Raw genomic sequence first — 25,541 nt, 5'->3', positions numbered from 1 at the left:
AGTGGAGGGCCCGGAAAGTGATGGTGAAAGAGCCAAAGCGCGAGGCGAGAGGCTGACGAGTCCTCTGGCCGAGCGACCCCCTCTTGTCTCCAAACCCAGAAGCGACATACACGTGCCGCAGCTGTTTCGGGGACCCCTTTCTCCACGGTGGGCCGCTGGCCCCCCTGGGAAGCAGAACTTTTCAAGACGAGACTGTCTGGGAGGCAGGTGGCTGGACCTTGCGTGCGCGGCCCGGAGAGGGTGGTGCACGATCAGAGGCCCTCTTGGAGAGGGGAACGCCCCCGGCTCGCCGCCCAAGCTCCGGAGCCGGGATTCCAGCTCCAGGCCTGTGGTTTACCTGTTGTGCAACTTTGCGCGAGTCCCTGATTCTTTCCAGGACTCAGTTAGATCATCGGTTTTATGGGTTTCCCTATAACTTTAGGATTGGTGTGGGGATTAAGGGAGCATGCAAGGAGAGCTTGTCCAGCATCGTTCCCGGAGCGGAGGTGGTAATGACTCGCTGCTCACACCTGGCCGCCTCCCCTGGCCTCCCCCCGAGGCCCCGGCGCCCTCTGCTCTCTTCCAAGGCACCGACGACTAGCCTGATGGGGCGCGCCCTGCCTCGATACACTTATTTTGGCTTGTTCGGGGCGGGGTTTGGGAACAGGCGAGGATAGGATGAAGGAGGTGGCGGAGGGTGAAGAAAGGGGAGATGAACGAAGCTGGAGGCGAGCGAGGCGGGGCCGGGGAGGAGCCGCGCGTGTGCTGGCCGGGGCGCAGCGCGCACCCCGGGCCCCGGCGGCGCGGGGGCGGGGGCGGCGCGCGGCGGCCAATGGCGAGCGGCGCTGTAGCGGGGGCGGGGCAGGCACCCCCCGGGCCCCGCCTCCCCCGGCCGCTGACAGCCAAACTCACCAACTCCGCCCTCGCGCCCGCGGGAGCCGGGAGCCCGGAGCCCGGCCTCGGCGGCCCGGCGAGCGAACATGGCAGCAGCATGAGAAGGCTGGCGCCGGGTAGTGGCCGCCGCCGCTCTGCCGTTCCGCATCCGCGCCCGGCGCCCTCCGAGCCTCCTACTTAGCCGGCCTCCCGGTGGCCGCCGGTTTATTTCCTTTGAAGCGGCGGGCAGCGAGGACTGGGACCCCTATCCCCCCGCATCCTGGCCGGTCGGGTTGAGGCTTGTGCGTGCGACTCGCCGGCTGCGGTAAACGACGCGCGCGGGGGAGAGAGCCGGTCCCGGCTGCGGCGGCGCGGGCGCGCGGGGATGAGCCGGCCATGGAGCGGCCTCGGCGAGGCGCACGCAACCGGCCCGCGCTGCCGAGGGGGAGCTGCCTGAGCCCGGGTTCCGCGGGGCTTCGGGGCCTTGGGCTCCCCGGCGGGGTGCCTGCCGCCGCCTCTGGGAAGGACCGGAGCCTCGCGTGGCGGACACTGCAGCGGTCAGCGTGCTGAGACGCCCGAGCCCGCTGCTCCTGCAGCTCGGTGCGTTCTTGGGCACCCGGGCGCCCTGCCCAGTGCACGGTGGCTGGCGCACCGCGGCGAGCCGGGTGCCAGACTGTCTAGAGGGGTGTGTGTGTGTGTTTGTGTGTGGTGTGTGCGCGCGCGTGTTTGAGCGGAGATCCCGAGCTAACGCCGAACCAGGCGGATCGGAGCAGCCATGCTTCCCGGGGTAGGCGTGTTCGGCACTAGCCTCACGGCCCGTGTCATCATCCCGCTGCTGAAAGACGAGGGCTTCGCGGTGAAGGCGCTGTGGGGCCGCACGCAGGAGGAAGCGGAGGAGCTGGCCAAGGAGATGAGCGTCCCCTTCTACACCAGCCGCATTGACGAAGTGCTGCTGCATCAGGACGTGGATTTGGTGTGCATCAACCTTCCGCCGCCCCTCACCAGGCAGATCGCCGTCAAGACTCTGGGTGAGCGACCCGTTCCCACCTCCTCCCAGCCCCTTCTCGCCTTCCCTCCCCCGCTGCTTTTCTCCCCCTCGCCCCCTCTTCATCCCGGAAGCTTACATGGCACCTACGGCGCCCCCGGGGACCCGAGATCCCACATCCCACTCGGAGCTTTCGCCTCCGTCATCCCTGGCCTTCCCCACACCTACGCTTCCCTCCTCCCTTCTGGCACCACTCGGGCGCGCTTTCCCACGTGCGTGGCGCTGAGGCTGGAGGAGGCGCGGGTTCCGGGGAAGTCGATCAGGCGGAGGAAATGCTTAGGACTGGGGATGAGCCGCTCGCAGGAAGACAAAACTAAGTCGCCAGCTGTGTGTGTAGCGCCCGAGTGTGTGTGTGTGTGCGTGCGCGCCTGCGAGAGGCGGGTGCGCGCCCAGGAACGGCTGAATAAAGGGCCGCACACGTGTCTCGGTTTTTCCTGCGGGCAATAGATTACCTGATTGTCAGCAGCTGTGGCGCCCTGCTAGGATAGTTTGTTTCTTTCTGCGGCGTTGTTAGTTTAGAGGGAGATTAGAGATGTGACAATCAGAATTATTTCCTCTTTGCGAGTATGGTGGGAGTGGTGGGATGGGGGTGGGGCGCGTATCTTTTAGGAAGTCTGGGAGTTACTTGATAAAACCAAAAAGACTTAACTTTCAGGTGCTGCTGCCCAATAACTGACTTCTGCGCTGTTTTGGAGTAGGATCTTAGTAATTTAGGGCTTCCCAGCTGGCTCAGTGGTAAAGAATCCACCTACCTATGCAGGAGACTTGGGTTCCATGGAGGAGGAAATGGCACCCCACTCCAGTATTCTTGCCTGGAAAATCCTTTGGACAGAGGACCCTGGTAGGATGCAGTCAGTTCGGTTCAGTCGCTCAGTCGTGTCCTGCTCTTTGCGACCCCATGGACTGCAGCACGCCAGGCCTCCCTGTCCATCACCAACTCTCCGAGCTTGCTCAAATTCACGTCCATCCAGTCGGTGATGCCATCCGACCATCTCATCCTCTGTTGTCCCCTTCTTCTCCCACCTTCAATCTTTCCCAGCATCAGGGTCTTTTCTAGTGAGTCAGTTCTTCGCATCAGGTGGCCAAATCCACTGGATGGCAAAAGAGTCGGACAGGACTTAGCGACTCAACAGTAACAGCTTAGTAATTTAGGGATGAATGAATGCAGTAGTTCCAGAGGCTGCCAGTGTCACGTGGGAACATGCAATGGTCCCTCCTTAATTCCTGGCAAGAGTCGTTCCAGGACCTGGTGACAGGCATGTTGGGGATGAGTTTAACAGCCATCACCGCCGGTTTCCCCTACCTAATCCAGGCAGACTGGACCATCTCCGAGCAGAGTATCAGAGTCCCTGCCATGCCCAGAGGAAGCAGTGCATGTTTTGTTGTCTATCAGCAGTTCTTATATGCACCTGGATGGTTGCTCACTCCTTTGTTGTTCAGTGGTGTCCGACTCTGTGCTCGCTCCTTAGGGCCTAAGAAAATGTCATTGCCCTCCCTTAAAAGTTGGAATTTTTGTTGGCCAGGAAAAGAGACGCAGCTTAGGGCTCAGGACGCCACGTTAGGGAAGAGTTGGAGGAGAAGCCCTGGGAAGGAGCGGAGACAGCATCCAGAGACCAGTGGGAATTTATGCAATCTTGGAAAGAATGTTTTATTTTTAAAAACAGGCATGGACTTAGGGTTGGTGACATGTACATATATTTTAATTCTATCTTTCCAGAACTATGATCAGATGTAGAACACGCTCTCCCTAGAAAACCACTTTTATCAGGCCATTCTTTTGTTGACTCAGATGGGACATCTGATAGGATATCTAAGGAGGCTGTCCACGGCTGTCAGTTTTCACATAAATTTTATTAAGCTTCTGACTTTTGTTGCCTGGTTTCTTTGGTTTTGAATGTAATGTCATAGGGTTCTGGCCAATATTTCTTTTCTGTTTGATCTAATATATATGTTGGGTAGCTAGCCTCTGTGCTCATGATGGAGCTGTGCATATTCAATAGATGATAACTGTCTTATAGCATAAATCTATAGGGCAATGCATATAAAACAGATCCGTCTTGAGCCCTGTCTCTGCTCAAGGGCTTATGACTGATCACATCAGAAAGACCTTGTTGTAACACTGTTCCCCTGCCCCCCCACCCCATGGCAGCTCAGCCCTGAAGGTCAGGCCCACAGAGCAACTGCAGAGCATGGCTCCTGGAGGGCAGCAGTTTGGGGAACAGGGATGTTCCGGTTTTCTGGCTTTGAGAGAAGTGGCACAGATGATACATTTCTGGATACTTCTTCTGTTCTTATTTTTAAAAATCCCTGTGATTTTTTTTTTCCTCAACAAGACAGAGATGGGTTACCTTTTCAGAACGAAGTGTCAGAGGCGAAAGAAATAAGACCTGGTTTAATCATGCCTAAGGAATAGGGGTTTGTTCATATTTTCATGGTAAGTCTTGGCCATTTAAATTATTTAAAATTCCTGATTTCACAGGTAATCAGACCACCGGCTTTTGATTGTAGGCAATGTGGAGGCTCTGGATTTAGAGCTGACTGGACTTGGGCTCATTCGAGGCTTCATCTTCACCGGAAAATCGCTAGACCTGACTCTTCTTTCCATTGTACCTGCGCATGCCCGATGGGCTGGTCATCTCGGCTTGCTGTGCTGTCACAGTTAGAGGCTGAACGCAAGCAGCACAGGAAGTGACAAACCCCAAACAGTTATGGGGCCGGCCTGGCCATTGAGGGTTTGCAGATATTAGTGTTTGCCTGGAATTGAAACAAGCCAAGCTTGGTTGGTCCTGGCCTCCTCTTGTCCTTCTTTGAGTTGCTTGCCCAGCAATGGCAAGAGATCTGTGCCCTCCATCCATACTGGTCAGAGGTGAGGGGCGGTGGCCAGGATGGAGACGCAAAACTTGTGATCGATTGAACCACAGCATCCTCCACTGATTTCCAAAAATTGGCCTGAAATCCCTACCTTAGTGAACTTAGCATTTCTTTGTTGGAGACATTTTTCTACAATGTATAATTTCTACAGTGTCTGGGGCACAGCGTCTGGGGCTGCCTCTTGTCACATGCCTACTATGTGCAATGGGGTAGGTGCGGTCTATGACATGTTTTGTTTCATGACGAAAATAATCCTCTAGGATGACTATTGGCCCTATTTTACAGACGAGGGTGGAGTCGAATTTTTCAAGGACATACAGCTAGAGATGTGAACCTACCGCTGTGCTTCCCCCACCTCCCTGGAAATAGTCATGCCTTCCTCTCCCATCCCCTGAATTTGCTCCTTTGCCTCACTTCCTTCCTAGAGAGTGGCACCTTGTACCTCCATCAGGTGAGATGGTTGGCGTTATCCTTTATTTGTGTCTACCCCTCTGACGGAATCAGTTCCTAAATCTGGTTGATGCCGACTCCCCACTGTTCTCATGTCTGTTGCCTCGTCTACGTCATTGCTTCCCCCACAGAAGGAACTAGGCCCTTATCTCATCTGAATTAGGCTCCAGTCTGCCCACCTCCAGCCCTGCCTCTGTCCACCTTCCACACTGCTGCTGGAATTACCTTGAAGAGTTGCAAACCTGCTCATGTTACTGCTCCCCGCTTTCATCACTTCTAGGAAAAGCCCCAGCTTCTTGGCACAGCAGGCAAGACCTCGCCTCTGTCCAGCCTCATGTCCTGCTGGTGGTTCTGGAACCCCACGCCCTGCAACTAAACCAAACTGCAGGTGTTTCCTGGAAAGACCCTTTTTTGTTCCTGCATCCACACCTCTGTCAGGAACTCCCTTCTGCCTCGTGTATGTGATGGATGCCTGTTTCACCCTTCCAGGTTCAGCCCCAGTGGTACCTCCTCCTGAAATCCTGCGCCTTCCTCAATCTTGACCCAACCCCCAGTCCCCGAGTCTCAGCACCGTGTACCTCCATCTTTTCTTGCACTCACATTAAAGCATCTGTGTAAAAAGTAGATTTAATTCAGTTATTTTACGTAGGTTGTATATTCAGATGGTACAAATTTCAAAAGCTCTAACACATTCAAAATAGTACACAATGAGGAGGAAGTGTCCCCTAGTCCCTGTCAACTGGTGGTAATCATGGTTATAAGTTTTTATATCCCTTTTGAAGATTTTAAAAGTCTGTACTAGACTTCCCAGGTGGCTCAGTGGTAAAGAATCCACCTGCCAATGTAGAAGACACCAGTTCAGTCCCTGGGTGGGGAAGATCCCCTGGAGTAGGAAATGGCACCCCACTCCAGTATTCTTGCCTGGAAAATTCCAGGGACAGAGGAGCCTAGTGGGCCACAGTCCATGGAGTCGCAAAGAGTCAGACAGGACTGAGCAACTGAGTGTGCACACACACATACAGGTGTATATGGAAAACTCAGAAGGTAAAAGTCCTGTTCTTCCTGCTTTTGGCTGCATGGCATTTCACTGTATGGATAAGCCAGAATTTATTTAAGCAGTTCCCCATGACTCAACATTTCGGTTGTTTCCTACCTTTTGCTTATACAAATTTGTAATGAATAATCTAGCGCATAACGGCATTTTGCTTGCAGGCCAGTGTGCTCAAAGGATAAATCCATGGATTCTTTGTCAAAGGTGGTGATAATCTCTTTTATGTGTTTGCTTATTCTTCTATTTGCTACTTGTCTCCGCAGTTAGAATGTTAGTTCTTTGAGGTGGTAGGGCCTTTGTTTGCTTGACTCACCGGGTTGCCTTATCTCCCCTAGACAGTGCCAGGCACTGAGTCACATCATAGGCACGCTATAAATATTTCTTGATTGCCAAATGAATGCCTTTCATCGGATGAATGAATGCTCTGCTTATCAACAGGATGTGTCAGTAAATACAGAACATTTTTGTCCGGTGTGCAGTAGCCTGGTACCTTGCAAACATTAATTTGTGGTTGGGGATCTTGTCAAAATGCAGATTCCAGGGTGGGACCCAAGATGCAAAATTTCCATCCAGCTCTCAGGTGGCACGGATGCTGGAGCAGCCAGACACAGAGGTGTGACGGTTCTCTGCCTTTGGGAAAACAAGGCGTCCCCCACCATGAGTTGTTAAGCTGGCAGGGGAGCTGTGTTAAAATACCGGTTGCCTTTATGTGTCACAAGACAACATCTGTTCTCATGGTCCCTGCCCCGATTTTTAGAGAAAACAGTGCAGGCTTCCTTGGGGAGGTCTCCCCCTGGGATGGATGCTGCTTTGAATAAGGCTGTAGGGTTTCATTGAGCCTTGAACTTGCTCCACTCTGATCTTGCCCCAACTTGTTTGGCATCATTAGCTGTGGACTGGGAGCACTGTGTCCTTTTCTGCCCTACTTCACAGTGTCAGCAAATTGCTCAAGGTTGAGGAGGGCTGCGGGGACAGGCCTGAGAGAGCGGGGAGGAAACAGGGCCCCCTCGGTCACCGTTGCCACACGAGCAGAGATACGGCTGCAGATAACCACACGGTGTACTTGGAGTTGATAGTAACCGTTCTGAAACTCCAGCAAACCCTGCATTTCCTGTTCTTCCTTCAAGGTCTGTTCTCCGTCTATTCCTGTCTGAAGACTGTAGTAAAGGCAATTGCATTTTTCTCTGAGTGTCTGCCCCTGAGCACAGAGAGAAATTATTTCGGTCTATTGATTTGGTGTAGAGTTGAGAAAGCTCTGGGGCTTTATGTAAATGAAAGAAATGACTCTATTTACTGTTAGGAAAAGTCAAGCATCACCAGCCTCATTTCATCTAACTGAAATTAGGTTCAGGTGAATAATGGTTGATGGTATCTGGCTTTGCAAATGTACAGTTCTGCAGAAGTTTATTTTGGAGTGGGGAGAAGCCAAATGAAGAAGTTGGACATTTTGATACCTGAAACTGGGAAAGAACAACAACAACAAAAAAAAGTGAAAGTAAATAACGTGTTTTAAAGGTTTCACTGAGAAAGACATAGGCAATTAGTTCTCTGTTTTGATTCAAGGACATCCTGATCCATCAAAGAGCCTTATGATTTAAGATGTGGTGATACATAAAAGTAACCAATGTTGGGAAAGGTTGGCAGGTTACAACTGTGTGGCTTTGGCAGAGGTAACATCCTTTGTGAGCCTCAGTTTTTTCATCAATAAAATGGAGTTAAGGATACTATCATATACAGTTTAAATGTGGGAGGCAAGATAAAGACCTAGTCCATGCTCACTGCCCTCCCTCCCCACACCCTGCTTTGTCTGCATCAGCTCAGTAAATGTTGGTTCTACCTCTCCCCAGTGTGGTCAGTAATTTAAACAGTCCCAAGTGGTATTTCTGGAGATACTTTCCCCTTCATTTTCTGATGAGATGACTCCTTCCTGCTAGATTCAAAAAGTAGAGTTTGAAGTTTCCTTATTTTAAAAAGGGAATGTGCGTAAACTAGGCTTCTGATGGCGTCCGTGCTGAAAATCCAGTCCTGGCTTCATAGATACGCGGTCTCCAAAGTGCTGATGGTGTGTTTCCAGGTGCTCACCGTCCTCTGGGAAGATTTAGCATCACTTGTGGGAAGGATGCAGGGCACCTCATGGAGCTCGGGGCAGGGATGTTGCTGGGTCTCCGTAGGTACCTGGAACCCACGAACTCCCGGAATTTCACCATTTTGAGTTCTGCTTTTCTCCGCGCGTCGCCTCTATCAAGCATCTCTCTTTCAGGCAGCCTCCTCTGCCTCCTGCGCCCGTGTGGTGGGCGGAACATTGTCCACATGCAGCTCCCAAACAGAAAAATTACTTGTCTCGCCGCCTGGAAAGGGCAGTCCTCCCCGCCCCCAGGTGTTCCTGTTCCTGCCTGATGCTTTCTCATGACCCAGCCTTTTTGGAGGTTCTCTCACAATGTGGGAGATACATCACAAAATGCTGCAGGGACCAGTCTATTGCAGGGCAGAGGTGGAGGGATTAAGAGTGGTCATTCTGAGCCAGTCCACACTGCACACAGGTGCTGATTATAAGAACACAGACTTGGTTAAAGATTTTACAGCTGCGGATATTTCTTGATGATAGAGGTTCTTTATCTACTTTGTGAAATTACACGTTTGGCATTTTGGCACTGTTGCAAGGACCATGGTAAAACAGTAGAGAGAAAAACGTATACAGGGATCACATGATGCCAACCTTGTCATTATTACTACATTTAGGAATGCACATGGGTTTTAAGTAGGTAACGGGAGAGTAGATGAACATGACCATCTCCATGGAGTTTTATGTGGGTTTGCAGGTCTTTACGGAGCACCTGTTGCATGGTGTGTATCAGCAGAGGACCACCAGGAGGCAGAGACCCTTTGAGTTCAAGTATTAGCTTAAGGCCTCGAAGGAGTCAGGAAAGACTGAGGCCCCCGAGAAAGGAGCATTTCTGCTTTCAGACCGCTTTCCTATTGGAAATGGCAACATCAGCTCTTCTCCAGTTTCCAGCCTGCTGGCCTGTCCTATAAATTTTAGAACTTGCCAGTCCTCTTCATGGCATGAGCCAATTCCTTAAAATTAAACCTCGCTCTCTATTTATCCATATTCTATTGATCCTGTTTCTCTGGAGAATCCTGACAAGTACAGATTTCGTCTGGACCAAGGCCACCTGGCCAGGGGAGCTGGGCAAGGAGACGCCTGGCAGACCTGGCCAGGACTGTGGGTCTAGAAAGATGAGGAGAAGCCGCTCTGGGGGACTCAGCTGATAGGTGTGGGCCCCTGGGGGCTACCCAGGTGATGCTAGTGGTAAAGAACCTGTTTGCTAATGCAGGGGACATAAAAGATGCAGGTTTGATCCCTGGGTCGGGAAGATTCCCTGGAGGATGGCATGGCAACCCACTCCAGTATTCTTGCCTGGAGAGTCCCAGGGACAGAGGAGCCTGGCGGGCTACAGTCCATAGGGTCACAAAGAGTTGGACACGACTGAAGAGACTCAGCACACACGCATTCACTGAGCCTTGCTCGGAAGCTGGAAGATGTTGGGTGGGTGAGGGGGAGTTCCTTTGTGTTTCGGGCTCAACCCAAAGAGAGTGCTGTGAAAAGACTTTCCTGCACTCCCACCTGGGAGTCTCATGGACCCCTCTCCCTGACAGCCCTCGACCTGTCAGCAGGGCTGTGGGGGAACTGGTCTCTCAGGTTTGGGCAAGTCTGGGATGCCTTGGGGTTTAGACTTTATTTAAAAAAATGTTTATTTATTTGGCTGCACTAGGTCTTGGTTGCATCATGCAGGATCCAGTTCCCCAACCAGAGATCAAACCCAGGGCTCCCTGCATTGGGAGTATGGAATCTTAGCCACTGGATCACCAGGAAAGCCTCTAGACTTTCCCTGAGAATTGTTAATGAGTATGAAAAATTGTGGAAAAGTAACTTTACATTAAATGATACGAATTGTTTTTTAAATTTCCAATTCCTGACTAGAATAGCCCTTAGGGTACTGAGATGCTCTATTAGTTAGCTTTAATATCCATAAACTGAAACTATCCAGTTTTGAAGCCCCAAATTAAGTTGGTTTGCAGCTTTAGCATTATTCTTTACTGAGACATGCTTTATATTTAATCATAAATTCACCGTTGTATGTGATTTTTAGTAAACATAGGTGCTTGTGAAACTATCACCACCAAAAGCTTCAAACACTTCCAACATCCCCCACATTTCCTCATGCTTGTTTTTGGCCAATCCCCCTTTCCCATCCCTAGCACCAGGCAACCACTGATCTGCTAACAGTTTGCCTTTCCTAGGAATTTCATATAAATGGAATCATATAAATGTAGTCTTTTAAGCCTGGCTTCTTTCACCTTGCATGTTTTTGATATTCATCATTCTGTTGCATGTATCAGGAGTTCATTGTTTTTTCTAATTGCTGAATGATATTTTATTTTATACATAGAAAACATTTTGTTTTATCCATTCATCATTTGATGGGTATTTGTATTGGTTCTAGTTTTTAGCTATTATAAATAATGCTGCAATGAACATTTGCATACGAGTCTTTTATAGACCCATGTTTTCATTTCTTTTGACTAGATATCTAGGAGTGAAATTGATGGGTTACCTGGTGGCTCAGACAGTAAAGAATCTGCCTGCAATGCAGTAGACGTGGGTTCCACTCCTGGGTCAGAAATATGCCCCGGAGAAGGGAATGGCAACCCCCTCCAGTGTTCTTGCCTGGCAAATCCCATGGACAGAGGAACCTGAAGGGCTGCAGTCCATGGGGTCTCAAAGAGTCAGACACCACTGAGTGACCAGGCATGCATGCTTAGTACGTATATTTAACTTAAGAAACTGCCAAAGTATTTTCCAAAGTAGCTGCACTGTTTTATATTCCTACCAGCTATGTGGGAGAGTTCTAATTTCCGTACATCATCACCAACACTTGATATTGTCAGTCTTTCCACTTGTTGCTGTTACAGTCAGTGCATAACGGTATCTCGTGATTTTTGATTTGCATTTTCCTAATGACTAATAATGTCTGGCACCTTTTCATGTGCTTATTAGTCAGTCATATATCTTCTTTGGTGAAATGTCTATTCAGATCTCTTGACCATTTTTAAATTGGGTTGTTTGTCATCTTGTTATTGAGGTGGAAGCAATGGTTTTATGATTTTCTTGTTAACTTAGGGGTAGGTTTTGGGTTTTAAATGCTACTCTTTATTTTTGATTTTGAAACTAGATACAGCTGAACTAATTCTGCAACCCAAGTGAAATTAGCTTTGCCAAATATTCATTGAAATGGTTCATTATTTAAAACAGAGAGACAATCATGTGAGCAGATGCTGATGACGAGGGCTCCTGAGTTTCCCGGGGCCCTGATGGTACTCTAAACATCCTTTAAGGACCCTTCCCAATTCAAAGATTTTTTTTTTTTTTTTTGAGAGGTGCCCCAGGACCTTTCAATCATTTATTTTGCCCAGTGTCTGGAGAGAGAGTCCTTCCCCCTTCCCCATTTCTATTTAATAAATGCCTTTGAATGCCTGTAGGTGTGGTGAGCAATACTCTAGATAGTAAGATACAATCTTTGTTCTTGAGAGAAGATAAGCTTTCGCAAGGACACAGAAATGCAACGAAGTATGTGATTAAGTACAGAACGAATCGTTACCCTGCAGCAGCAGGAAGTGTTTGCTTCAGGCCCTTGAGTAACCCCAAAATATCAGCACGGGATTAAGGGCTGGCCACCTGGGTAGCTTGCCAGTGCCAGTCTATAAAGGGTGCTAGAAGAAAGGGGAAAAGTGGAGGAAGTGTTTGAAGAGGATTCTCTTCATAGAAAGTGTGGTGTGGGTGGAATGGGAGATGCAACAGTGAGACTTGGGAGGGACTTCCTCTCATCGGCGATGAAGTCCTGCTGTCTTCTAGAAGCGCTGGCCCCAGTTCACTGATGAGCTTTTGTTTGGCTGAGGGAGGAGCTTGAGTTTGAGGTTAGAGATCAAATGCACGGAGTGGTGAGAATAGACCACACTGGTCCCCAGTGCCCTTCCCCTTGGGCAGCCTGGGTCCCCAAGGAGGTGGCCTTGCAGATAATGGATGCTGCCTGAGAGCTGAGAACTGCAGATTATTCCTGAGGGTGAGATGGTTTGGAAGAACCTTTGGAGGAGGTGGGGCTTATACTGGACCAAGAAGAGGCTGTTAATTGCTCAGTTGTGTCTGACTCTTTGTGACCCCAAGGACTGTAGCCTGCCAGGCTTCTCTGTCTACGGGATTTCCCAGGCAAGAATGCTGGAGTGGGTTGCCATGCCCTCCTCCTTGGGTTCTTCCTGACCCAGGGATCAAACTGGACCTCCTGCATTGCAGGCAGATTCATTACCGTCCGATGTAAATAACTAAAAGGAAGTTGTAGAACGCTCCATGATGTAAAATCCTCTTCAAGGAACCTCTTCACTTGGCTCTGTAGCAGCACTCAAGCCTCTTCGCTTGGCTCTGTAGCAGCACTCTGGGAAAAATTGTTTTTTAAGTTAAATATACGAACTATGCATCTGAATCAATTGCCTCGGAGAAAGAGTGGTTTAAAAATGTCCAGAATTTAAAAAATTTTCTTACCTAGAATTAAATATACATATAGTCAGCAAGTCTTCCCCATGCACTGTCCGCAGTAAGTGCCTCTTGCCCTCGGATCCCAAATAGTGACAGTCAGGGATGATACAGCTCTGGGGGAGGCAGAGGAAGCAGCTTGGGGGGGCGTTGGGAAAAACCCCATTGAGAGAGACCCAAGGGGTCTTAAGGGGTGTGAAGCCCCCTTAAGGGGTGTGAAGCAGCTGGAAACCTTGTGAGGCCGGGTGCTCTCAGTGTAATGGGACTCTCTCTGTGATGGAGTGGGGCGGGGCCTTGCCGTGAGTGGGGGAGTGTCAGCAGAGGGGAAGATGGAGCTGGCCGAGCTTATCTTCTGGTTTTGTGCTTGTGTCGGATGGTGATGTCTTTCTTCTTCACTTTTTTTTTTTTAGCTCTAACTTGCTTTAGTTTTTATTTTTTTTAATATATATAATTGGTATATAATTGCTGTTACAATGTTCTGTTAATTTTCTGCTGTACAACCATGTGAATCAGCTGTATGTACACGTCTATCCCTTCCCTCTTGACCTTCCCATCCCACCCATGCCGGTGATCACAGCACCAGGCTGAGCTCCCTGCACTGTATAGCAGCTTTGCACTAGCTGTGTGTTACACACATGGCAGGTAGTATAGATGTCAGTGTTCTTTCTGCCCCTTATGGTTAAGAGCTTCCCTGGTGGCTCAGATGGTAAACCATCTGCCTACAATGCAGGAGACCCGGCTTCAATCCCTGGCTCGGGAAGATCCCCTGGAGAAGGCAATGGCACCACACTCCAGTACTCTTGTCTGGAAAATCCCATGGATGGAGGAGCCTGGTGGGCTACAGTCCATGGGGCTGCAAAAGAGTCGGACATGACTGAGCGACTTCACTTTCTTTCTTTATGGCCCAAGGGGTGAGGCAGGCCTGGGGCTGTGAGTCACTGGGTGAGAAGGGATGAGTGATCTCCTTGGAGAAGGACACTTCAGTGCCTGAGAGGTGGACAGGTGTCACAGGCTGTCACCTGTCAGCCTTAGGAGGTGAGAACCTCCTATGACGACCTACAGAATGACCAGGCGGCAACTGCAGAGGAGCCGGCTGTCATGGGAGTTGATTTTGCGGAGCAGCCCCAGTGGTGGGATGCACCGTTAATTCTTGACTGGGGACCCAGGAGGTCCTTGCTCAGTGGGTGCACTGTCTGGCTAGGCTCTTAAAAGATGCCCAAATGTGAAACACTGTATATTCATTGCTCCGTTTCAAAAGGAAAAATTCTTTCCTTTTCCAAGTTTCTAAAAAAAATTGTTGAATCTGGTGTCATACTGTAGAAATTAAAGTGAGGTATCGGAATGCTTTTGTCATCAGTGGAAAAGTTGACTAGTTTTTTAAGAGGCTGCCTGTCCTTCTGTGTGGGATTGAGTCTTGGCTTTTACTACATTTTACGTGGCTGGGGCTCCTGCACTTTTCTTAGCCTCCGTTTCTTTATCTGTAAAACAGAGATGATAAACATACCTAACTCAGAAGGTCGTAGACTTAAACAGGGATTTGTTTACAGTGGGTGCTCAAAAAGCATGGGAATCCTGCTTAATCAGGACTTAGGATGGTGAGTTAGTGTCCGTTCATTCTTCCCTTGAGCCAGTCTTTATTGAGCACCAGCTGTATATCAGATGGGGCTTCCCTGCTGGCTTCAGATGGTAAAGAATCAGCCTGCAATGCAGAAGGCTCAGGTTTGATCCCTGGGTTGGGAAGATCCTCTGGAGAAGGGAATGGCTACTGGCTCCAGTATTCTTGCCTGGAGAATCCCAGAGCTTGGTGGGCTCAGTCTATGGCGTTGCAGAGAGTCAGACATGACTGAGCGACTAACACTGTATACCAGGCACTCTCCAGATCTTTGCATTACTGTAGTCCCTAATTATACATGGCTCTTTAACTTTGTATAAATTAAAACTAAATAAAATAAAGAATCCGGGTCCTCAGTTGCTGCAGCCACGTTTCAAGTGCTCAAAGGCCACCAGTGGCGGGATGCACCGCTGGAGGCTACTGTATTGGACAGTGCAGCGTAGAACATTTCCATCATTGTAGAAACTTCTGTTGGACTGGGAAATTTGGCTGTGAGCAAAGCAGTCATTTATTCTTGATCTGAACAGGGGTTTTTGAGAAATCCAAACTTTTGCATGTGTTTCCTTTTCTCCCAGGAATGAGGTGCTAATGATTAGTGGATGTTTAATGATGTGTAGGTACCACCTCCTCTATTTGTTAGTAAGGACCCTGTTATTAATAAGAAGTACTGGGGTAAGTCTCCTAAAATCTTCTTTAGAGGTCAGAAATGGGCAACCAGAAGTAAGTGACATAACTCCCAGCCTTGGGGGTCCTCTCAGGGACTTTGGGTGGCAGGTGTCCCCAGAGGAGGCTGAGTGACACCAGGGCAGGAATGCAGGTTCCCCTCACAGGAGACGCTTCCTGAAGCCTCTCAGCAACCCTCTGAGGTTTTTCTCGCCTTTGGCCAATGAAGAGCCCAAAGCAGAAAGAAGCAAAGGGACTTGGGAGTTTGCATCTAGTGGTTGGGGAAAGGGCAAGATTGATGGCCCTCGATCTCATGAGAACCCTGCGGGCCGGCCTGGGACTGGGTTGGGGAGCATCCTGCCTTCCCCCTCCACAGCCTCTGCTCTGCAGCTCTGGTGGGGACGTGGTTTCTGACTGTTCCTCCTCTCCCTGCTCCCTCTGTCCTATCTCCATCCAAGGGCAAAGGCTACACAAACGCTCAAGCAGATACGCCTCCACGAATAGGTAATTGCTATTTCGGTAATTTTTATTGCTTTCTTCCCCTTTCAAGTCCCATTAACTTTGTGAAAGCAATACCCATCTGTGTGAGCGTTCCTTAGGGAACCGGGACTGTGAAATTCCAACTAATTGGAGCTTGGAGGCAGCAGTGGGTGGCTTTGTGATGTCTCTTGACTCAAGTCAAGGGCGGCATCAGGATTTCAGATGACTTGTCGTTTAAATTTGTCATTGGCAGTGCCTCTCTTCTCCTACCTGACTATGAATAATCAAAAGTGGGTGGTAGGAAATTAGATTGTTTCCCTGCCCTTTTCCAGAGGCACTAGAGGAGAAAACAGGAGCTGTAAACATTTTGGGGGAAAATCCCCCCATGCCACACAGTCCTGTTTGTCTGAACTGTTCTCCTTCCAGCATCACCCACATGGGACGTTTGTTTACACGCACAGTGCAGTCTCAGAGAAGCCTGGGGAGAGGTTGAGAGCCCCTGGGGACATGGCCTGTCTGACTTCGTTGCACAGCCGCTCGCATCCACGGCGCAGAGGCAGCCCAGCTTTCCCCGGGAGGCCGAGGTAGCACAAGTGCCGCGCTTGTCTGTGGACCTGAGATGTAGGCGCAAGAGCCAGCCCCCGTGCAGTGGGCTGCCGTCCACAGCCTGCCCGCGTGCGAGTTCCATGGGGGATGTGTACCTGCCATCTGCTCTTCTCCTTTCCAGCCCCCATGACCCAGGATGATACCGAGAGATGCGCTCGACCCTGACAGGTCCTGCGGGGGCCAGGGGACTTGCAGCGGCCACACCCTCCCACAGGGGTGCCGCACGTGGGCATACACCAGCTTTCAAACTAGTTTATGCTGTATTCACTATCCATCTATTGGATGCCTAGAATGTGTATGGCCTTGTTCTAGGTCATGGAGGGCGTTGAGAAGAGGCCGAAGACATGTGAGATATGCTCGCTGTTCTGAAAAGAACATATAAGGACTTTTCTAAGAACGTCTAAGAACGTCTAGACTCTATCTAGAACCTACCCTCCCCTTCTGGAACGAGAGGAGGAACTGACATTTTCTTTTATTGAAATTTAAAATGTTTTGTATTTTTTTTTAATTATGATAAAGTATGATAACAGATTTGCAGGAGACTTGGAAAATACAGGACAAAGTTACGTATGAGGAGCTAACATGTTCTCAAGTACTTTGGACCAGGTCCAGGGCACAAGCGTCACTTCATTCCCACCTTAAAACCAGGCTTTCCGGTCGGGCATGTAATGTCTCTGTCTTACAAGTGAGAAGTTGCACGGGAGAGAGCTTGAATATCATGCCTCGTTGACTTACCTAGGACTCATTTTTTTCCCCACACTTATCATCTAAAATAAGGAACTGACTTATAATTGATGTCAGGTCATAGTTTAATTGGCAGCAGCTTTTCTTTCTTGGTAATAATTAAAATCACCATTGGTCTTCACGGCAGTGTCTTCGAGTCCATGAAACAGGCTATTTTGTCAGGTTTCACCCAGCAGAGGAGAAGTGGAATCGCAATTCAGCGTGGGAGCGCCTGACTCCAAAGCTGGCGTATCTACCAACACAATATGCTGCCAAATCCACGTGCCGTATGCGCACAGGCCATAGGGCTTTCACAGACGAAGGATGAAAAGGGGGAAACGGTGACTAAATTGGAGCGCACGTCATCTGATTCCATCACTGGGGGGACAATAGCTGGGGAGCTGCAGGTGTTAAGCAGGATGCGGAGACCCTGAGAAATGCTGGTCTCATTGTCTTCCCTTCTCTCCTGGTTATTTTTTATTGTTTAAAGAGGACAGAAATAAATGCAAACTCTGGCGTAGACAAGATGCAAACAGGAGTGTGTGGTCCTCCGTCGGTTCCGCGTGCTCTGGGCTGAGGGCCATGTTTGCACCTGCATGGATCCCCTGGGGGTGTGACTAGGGCTCACAGTGGCCTCTGCTGTCCTCGAGAAGTCTGATAGGAGACTCGGGCCAGCTCCATCGCCTGCACGGCGGGATTCTGGGAAGCCCCCAAGTGCAGGCCTGTGTGTGTTTACCGTCGACACAGTGCCCTCTGGTCAGCACACTCAGGTATGAAACGAGGGCTGTCCGAGTCCACGGCTGACCTGGATTCAGCGCCAAGGACTCGGGGGCGGAGGGAGAAACCGACACTGCAGCTGCCACAGTTTGCAAGGCCTGGGCTTGGACTGCAAGGCCCCTGCCTGTTTAAACAATTCTGATGTCATGATGAGCGTAGACCAGGTCATTCTCCTGAGCAGCTGATGTGAAAAGCAGGGAGACAGGTGGGTGATTTGTTGTCTCCTGGGAGGCCGTGTGGAATGGTGGACGGAGACACTGATAGTCTTGGAGGGCCGATCCACTAACACCCAAGGGAAACTGAGTCTCAGAGGAGTTGAGCGGCTGGTTGCTAGTCTCACGGCTAATCGTTGACAGCTGAGTCAGGATGGAACTGGAGTCCCTAGAGGCTGTTCGTTTTACCTTATCAGACATTTAATCACTCCGCGCCTGTGTTTCTCCAACAATGAAAAAAAAATGGGAGATTGACTTCTGGTAAGCTCCCCGAAGGAAATAACTTCAAATAATAACTCTGCACGCACAATAGGGTTCAGAGAAGCCTTATTTGTGTCATGAAACACTAGGAACAAACATAAATGTCCCAAAGTAGGAGAGCAGTTAGGTAAATATAGTTGATTAAATACTAAATAGCCTTTGGAATTATGTATGGGAAGACTATAGCAGCATGGGGAATTTTTTTGATATAACCATAGGTAAAAGGATATGAAAATAATTGTATATGATGATGATAGCCTTGCTTAAAATACACACTGGCCCAGAAAATTAAAGCCTGGTAGGTAATCAGCCAAAATCCTAAGGATGGTTATTATGGGCCCATGGGATTGTGGATTTTTATTTCTTCTTTAAATTTTCAGTTTTTCAATGGTCTTAATAGAAAAAAATACATTGATTTTTTTTTTTTCTCCCCCCAGAGGAAAGAGACCATAACACGGGGAAGATGTTTGGCTGAATTGACTCTCTAGTTCTTATATTCTGTGATCCTTAAAATCTGGGACAGTTGTCCCCAGGCATGTGCAGACGTTTGTGATGTGTAAAAACTAGTCCAGCATTGCCCAAAGGGGAGAGATGGTCTTCCAGGAAGTGGAAGTGGATTGTTGAGGGCCTAAGAGCTCTACTGTTGTTCAGGAAGGTAATTGGAAGTGACTGTGAATCTGGGGAGAAGCCACAGGCTCTCGGTTGTAGGGTGATTTCTTTGTAATTCTAACCTTGTGCAGCCAAAGCCCAAACACTGCGGGAAAGAGCTGGGGCAGCTCCGTTGTTTTTGTCTTCCTGCTGACCTGGCCCCGGAGTGGGAAGTGAAGCTCCTGTTGGCTTCAGCCTTCCAGAGAAACACAGAGGTGGTGCGGTGGAAATATTTCCAGTTTTCACTTCCCTTTTCTTTGCAGAAGTCATGCCTTTTAGGCAAACCTGAGCTGGTGTAGCTGGTGCACAGCTTCAGAACCTTTGTTCTGGGAGCTTCATCAGGGTCTGTGGGAATCCCTTCCTGGGCTGTGGTTGGAGACGTGAGCAACCAGAGGGTGTTGGCCTGGGGGCCTGGACAGGTGATTCTTATCCCGACAGCACAACTAATTAGCTGTGACCTTAGGCAAGTGACGTCACCTCTCTAGACCTTTCATTACCTTCATGGTAAAATGCAGACGCTGGAGTCAGTTTATTAAATTCCCACCTGCAACACTTGCGTTCTAACAACTCACTTTAAAAGCTTGGCCCTGACCGGACAAAGTGATCTGTATCTGTGTTAGTTGCTCAGTCATGTCCAACTCTTTGTGACCCCATGGACTGCAGCCCTTCAGGTTCCTCTGTCCATGGGATTTCCCAGGCAAGAATACTGGAGTGGGTTGCCATTTCCTTCTCCAGGGGATCTTTCTGACCCAAGGTTCGAACCTGGGTCTCCTGCATTGCAGGCAGATTCTTTACCATCTGAGCCACCAGGGAAGCCCAGTGACTTCCTTGTGGAAGTGATCTGGGTCTGGTAGATATTTTTAAGTGCTGTTTTTATTCCTACTGTGGTCATGTGGTTGGTTACCCTGACCTGTTGTTGTTTTGTAATCTGTTAGACAAACACAGCTCTCTTTTATACCAGGAAGATAAAGTCTCCCCTTTATCTGCAAAGGAGGAAATGTGTTCTGGGGGGCAAAGTGGCCTGACTGGTGTGGCTTAGTGGGAAGGCTATTTGCCTAGGTTTGTGTGTGTGCACGCATGCGTGCCTGCCTGCCTGCCTGCCCTCCCGCCTGCCCACATGCATTGTGCCGTTAATGGTGTGGTTTTTTTTTTTTCCTTTAATACCACTGCTGAGAGCTCATCTGCAGGGGTGGCTGCCACTACCAGCTGTCAGGCTAGTAATGCAGTGGGGTTTGGTATGATTTCTGAGCACAAATTTATCGACACAGTGGGTGTTTGGGGTTAGCTTTGTCTGCAGGTGCCTCATTAAGCAGATTGTCCTCCATGGCACTAAGAAAAGATGTAGTTTTGTGCAAGAAGAACTCTTGCATTGTCAGCAACAGATCAAAGACATATTCCATACTCCATCAAGCAGATTCATGTCTCTTCTCCAAAGACATATTCACTCCAGGTCAGAACTTGTTCGGGGGACAGCTTATAGGAGGTGGTGACGGAGAACGTCACCCTGTCACACGTGAGCAGTCGTCTGGATGCAGCCACTTTTCACAGGAGGGTCTTCCTGGGTTGGCGCCCGCTGCATATTAGGCACCCTTCCTAAAACATAAAGCATATGATGGGAGTGACCGGGCGGAAAACCTGGTGTAACTGATCATAACCCTGGCAGGGGAGTTAGTGGGCTTTACCTGTTAGCGTAAAGGTAAATGCAGAGAGGGTTTGAAAGGAAAAGAACTCTGTTTACTCCTCCCATCTTTTCTCCCTGTTATCTCCTACCTTCAGATGAAAAATCTGTGCCATGGTAACACTAAGCAGCACAATAATATCAGCTTGTGCCTTCCACAGGAATTACATAAGCAAATAAGCAGGGGCCAGGAGAAGATCAAGGCACCAGTAAAGGCGGGATCTGTGTCTACATAGGACGTTTTTGGGTCACCCTAGCCCACGGTGGCTCCTGTCTTTCCCAGCACTAATTTTACACCTGGTTTCAGTGTTTGACAGTCATTAAAAATGGGAAGGGTTCCTAAGATCCAGCCTAGACTGAGTGGTTCTTTGTGTTCACAGAACCTGTTCCTACTGGTTTGCTTTATAGAGGAGACGCTTGGTGTCATGACAGTGTTGTGTGTTGGATGACCTAGGTTTCGTTTAAAATTTGCTGAGAGTGCCTATGGATTTTTTCCCCTCTCTCCTTAACATTTTTAGGGACACAGGAAACTTTGGTGGGGTCCGACATTAACTCACTTTGTAGCTTGACCTTCTCTTCACTGGTCTCATTTTCTCTTATAAAATGAGGGGTTCATTTACAATGGTTCTCAAGCTTAGCCACATGGTAAGAACCCTTGGGAAGATTTTCAGCATCCTGATACCCAGCCTGCATCCCAGACCAATTACATCAGAATCTCTGAGGGTGGCAACTGAGTGTTGATATTTTCACAAGCTCCTTGGAGTTCAGGAGCTTTGTTCAGAAACAGTGCTTCTCAAACTTTAATGTGATATGAACCACCTGAGTATCTTTTCAAACTTTCAGATTCCAGTTCCCTAGGTCTGGGATGGGGATTATGCATTTCTTTTTCGTTTTTTTAAACTTTTCAAATTTGTTTATATTTATTTTTGGCTGTGCTGGATCTTCATTGCTGTGCTTGGGCTTTCTCTAGTTGCTGTGACTGGGGGCTACTTTTCAATGCAGGCTTCTCATTGAGGTGGCTTCTCTTGTTGCAGAGCACAGGCTCTAGGCTCATAGGCTTCAGGATTTGTGAGTCATAGGCTCTAGAACACTGTCTCAGTTCAATTCAGTTGCTCATTCGTGTCTGACTCTTTGCGACCCCATGGACTGCAGCACACCAGGCCAACTCCTGGAGTTTACTCAAATTCATGTCCATTGAGTCAATGATGCCATCCAGCCATCTCATCCTCTGTCGTCCCCTCCTCCTCCTGCCTTCAATCTTTCCCACCATCAGGGTATTTGAAATGAGTCAGTTCTTCGCATCAGGTGGCCAAAGTATTGGAGCTTCAGCTTCAACATCATTCCTCCAATGAACATTCAGGACTGATCTCCTTTAGGATGGACTGATTGGATCTCCTTGCCGTCCAAGGGACTCTCAAGAGTCTTCTCCAACACCACAGTTCAAAGGCAAGAGCGCTGGCTCAGTCACGTGCTTAGTTGCCCCTCGGCATGTGGAATCTTTCTGGATCAGAAATCGAACCCGTGTCCCCTGCATTAGCGGGTGTATTCTTATCCAGGGGACCACCAGGGAAGCCTGGGAGTCTGCATTTCTAACAAGTTGCCAGAGGATGCTGATGCTGCCAGTTCGTGGACCAAACTTTGAATAACAAAATTCAGAACCTAAATCTTAATCATGGTACAAGGCACAAGAATTATGTTTGCAAAAATGTGGCACAAGGAATAGACTACAGAAACGAGCAAAGAAGCAGCAATCGTTTTGGCAGAAGAAATCGGGGGTTGCTGCACAGAGGAGGTGACATTTGAGAGACGAGAATGCCTGGAACCGTGAGGAGGCTTTCTTGGGATAGAATATGAGTGTATGTTCGTCTGAGCAACTTGTTTCTCTAGAGAAGCAAACAATAGGATGTGTGTTTGTGTGTATATGTGCAGTTGCCGCTTGAACATCATGGGGTTTAAGGATAAAACCTCTCCACAGAGTCAAAAAAATCTGCATATAACTTATAGTCGACCCTCCATATCCATGGTTCCTCTGTATCTACAGTTTTGTCTGCATGGATTCAGCCAACAGTGGATTGTGTGGTATTGTAGTAGTGAGTATTGGGGAAAAAACACAAAAACTGCCTGTAAGTGGACTCACACAGTTCAAACCTGTAATGATCAGGGGTCAACTGTATGTGTGTATGTATTTATGTATGTGTGTATGTTCACATATGTATATATGAATGAGAGAGATTGATTTTAAGAAATTATCTTCTGCAGTTGTGGACACTGGCGAGTCTGAAACCTGCAGGGCCGGAGAGCAGGCTGGAGACCCAGAGAAGAGCCAATGTTGCAGTTCAAGTCTGAAGGCCACCTGCTGGCAGAATTCCCTCTTTTTAAGGGGAGATCAGTCTTTTTCTAGTAAAGGTCTTCAACTGATTAGACAAGGCCCACCCACATTATGGAGAATATTGTGCTTTCCTCAGAGTCTGCTGATTTAAAATGTTAATCTCATCTAAAAAATACCTTCTCAGAAACGTTTAGAATAATGTTTGTTCAGATAACGGGGTGTCGTTTCCTAGCCAAGTTGATGCATAAAGTTCCCAGTAAGGGAAAGTGAGTCACCCAGTCATGTCTGACTCTTGGTGGCCCATGGACTGTAGCCCTCCAGGCTCCTCTGTCCATGGGATTCTCCAGGCCAGAATAATGGAGTGGGTTGCCATTTCCATTCTCCAGAGGATCTTCCCAACCCAGGGATTGAACCCAGGTCTCCTAAATTGTGGGCAGATTCTTTAACATCTGAGCCACCAGGGAAGCCCAATGAGGGAAAGGGTGTTCCAGTTTCCTTTGGCCTCTGGGGACAATAGAACTAACAGCTGAAGCAGGAAGAGTGCGTGGTCCAAGGCAGCAAGGGTGATTTCTGGGCATTTCTTCATCTTTACTCTGTTCGGCTCTAGATATAGCAGAGCCAGACTTCACAAGCCACAGAATCAGTGTTGGCCAGGCTGTGGGTCTGTCTGCCCAGCCTCCCCTCTGCCTCTGCCCGTGTGTGGGTCCTGGAGCCCAGACAAGTGTCTCGGTCCTTCCAGTTGCCTGGCTCTGTGCCCAGGGGTAATGAATTAACAGGGAAGAGCACACAGAGGAAACCAGGTGTGCAAGAAAACCCACGTATGACGCTATGGTGCAGACACTCGGCCTCACTCCCTCGTGATTTGAGTCATCCTGGAAGAAGGGAAGGTGAGCGGGGGCAAAGGCACACACACACACAGAGTATCTATAGGCCAGGAGCACGCTCTGGTGCAGAGGGTCTAAGTTTTTCTGACCCTGACAACAGAAAGAAATATGTTGTACATCATGGCCAAGTAGATACATAACTATGTTGTTCAGTTGCTCAGTCGTGTCCAACTCTTTGCGACCCCATGGACTGCAGCATGCCAGGCTTCCCTGTCCATCATCATCTCCTGGAGTTTACTCAAACTCATGTCCATCGAGTCAGTGATGCCATCCAACCATCTCGTCCTCTGTTGTCCCCTTAGATATGTAACTATAAATATATCGATATAGAGAACATGCATGTATGTGTCTCAACAAAGTGGAATCAAGTTGAAACAGTTTTATCCCATGACGCTTCCCCTTATGTCACTGGCACATGATATTTTCTATTCTCTGCTGTTTCATGAAGAAGAAAAGCTGGTCTGTCCCACTGACCCAGTTTTACAGCGCTCCATAGAGGCACCTGCAGTAAAAGTGAGACCGAAACCCGGGTGGAATGGAAAGAGCTTAGGGAGTCTTGTGACCCGAAGGGATGCCGTCCAGTAGAATTTCTGTGCTAATGGAAACATTACGTGCTGTCCCATGTGGCAGATGCTGGCCCCATGTGGCTTTTGAGCACGTCAGACGCAGCCAGTGCAAATGAGACACTGAATTTTACATTTTATTCCACTTTAATTAATTGAAATGAGAGTCTTCTCATGTAGCTGGTGGCTCTGGTGGTGGACAGCACAGATCTGGGGGACTGCCCTGCCCCTGCCTCTCACTAGCTCTGTAGCAGTGAGTCCTCATGATCACCGCGACCCCAGGACACCCACCCCCACAGGCTGGCCACCTGCACCTTTCTGGAGTCTGGTGGTTAGGAGAGGCCAGCTTGATGGGGGCACATGGTTAATTAAGTGCCCGGGGCGGTGTTACAGATAACATGCTTTGCATTTTTAAATGGTCCTTAAGAGACCTTTCCCTTCTTCCCTTTCAGTTGCTTGATTGCTCACCTGTGTGACTTGTTGGTTTGAAAAGAGAGATGCTTTCTGCTTAATGAAATCTTAGCCCATCTTCACCGACTTAGTGGCATTTGCGACCTGAACACAAGGTGCTTTTCTTTCATTGTTTGCTTGCTTGACTTTCTTCTTCCCAAACAGGTGTAATAGCCAAAGGAAGAGGCCAGTGGGAATTGGGAGGCAGAGGTTAACCATCAAACTGGGTTCTTTTGCTGTTGTTGTTGTATGTAGTTTGCAAAGCTGGTGATGACATTTGAGGTTTGGTGGACAGATTTTGTTTAAATTCTAGCAATTAGAATTGGAAAACATCCATTACTCCACTAACCTCAGGGCTCTGATGGAAAAGATTAGGGGACCCAGGAAAGGATAGGGGAAGGGTGACTTCATCCTCACTCTCCAAAAAGTTCTGGTAATAAGAATCAACCTTGACTGAGCTGGGGTTTGACAGGATACATATGTCAGCTTATTTTACTTCACAGAAACCAGTTTCTTCTCAAGCAGGGCCTCACAGTTGACCAGACTGATGGTGAGTTGGGTGAGAAGCTCAAGCCTGTTGCTTACTGTTGAACCCAGAAGTGAGCTGAGATGCTCTGCCAATTCATTTTGGCTCCAATGGGAGGGGTACAAAGAGGGATAGAAATTTAAGTGCTAGTTGCTCAGTCGTGTCTGACTCTCTGTGACCCTTTGGACTGTAGCCTGCCCTGCTCCTCTGTCCACGGGATTTCCTAGGCAAGAATCCTGGAGTGGATTGCCATTTTTTTCCTCCAGGAGATCTT

General features: G+C 48.9%; 1 protein-coding gene across 1 annotated transcript in view; it reads left to right on the top strand.

The window, feature by feature from the left end:
* The first annotated feature begins 904 nt into the window (after positions 1-904).
* Positions 905-25,541, top strand: part of GFOD1 (glucose-fructose oxidoreductase domain containing 1) — a 97,165-nt gene continuing 72,528 nt past the window's right edge. The window contains exon 1 of the mRNA XM_025265866.3: positions 905-1,880. Within this exon, the coding sequence (XP_025121651.2) occupies positions 1,628-1,880 (253 nt within the window). The 5' untranslated portion in view covers positions 905-1,627. The remainder of the gene's footprint in view (positions 1,881-25,541) is intronic.

Source organism: Bubalus bubalis, chromosome 2 (genome assembly GCF_019923935.1).
Source record: "Bubalus bubalis isolate 160015118507 breed Murrah chromosome 2, NDDB_SH_1, whole genome shotgun sequence".
NCBI classification, from domain to species: domain Eukaryota; kingdom Metazoa; phylum Chordata; class Mammalia; order Artiodactyla; family Bovidae; genus Bubalus; species Bubalus bubalis.
The sequence above is the reverse complement of the archived record's forward strand: the minus strand, read 5'-3'. Positions and strand labels throughout refer to the sequence as shown.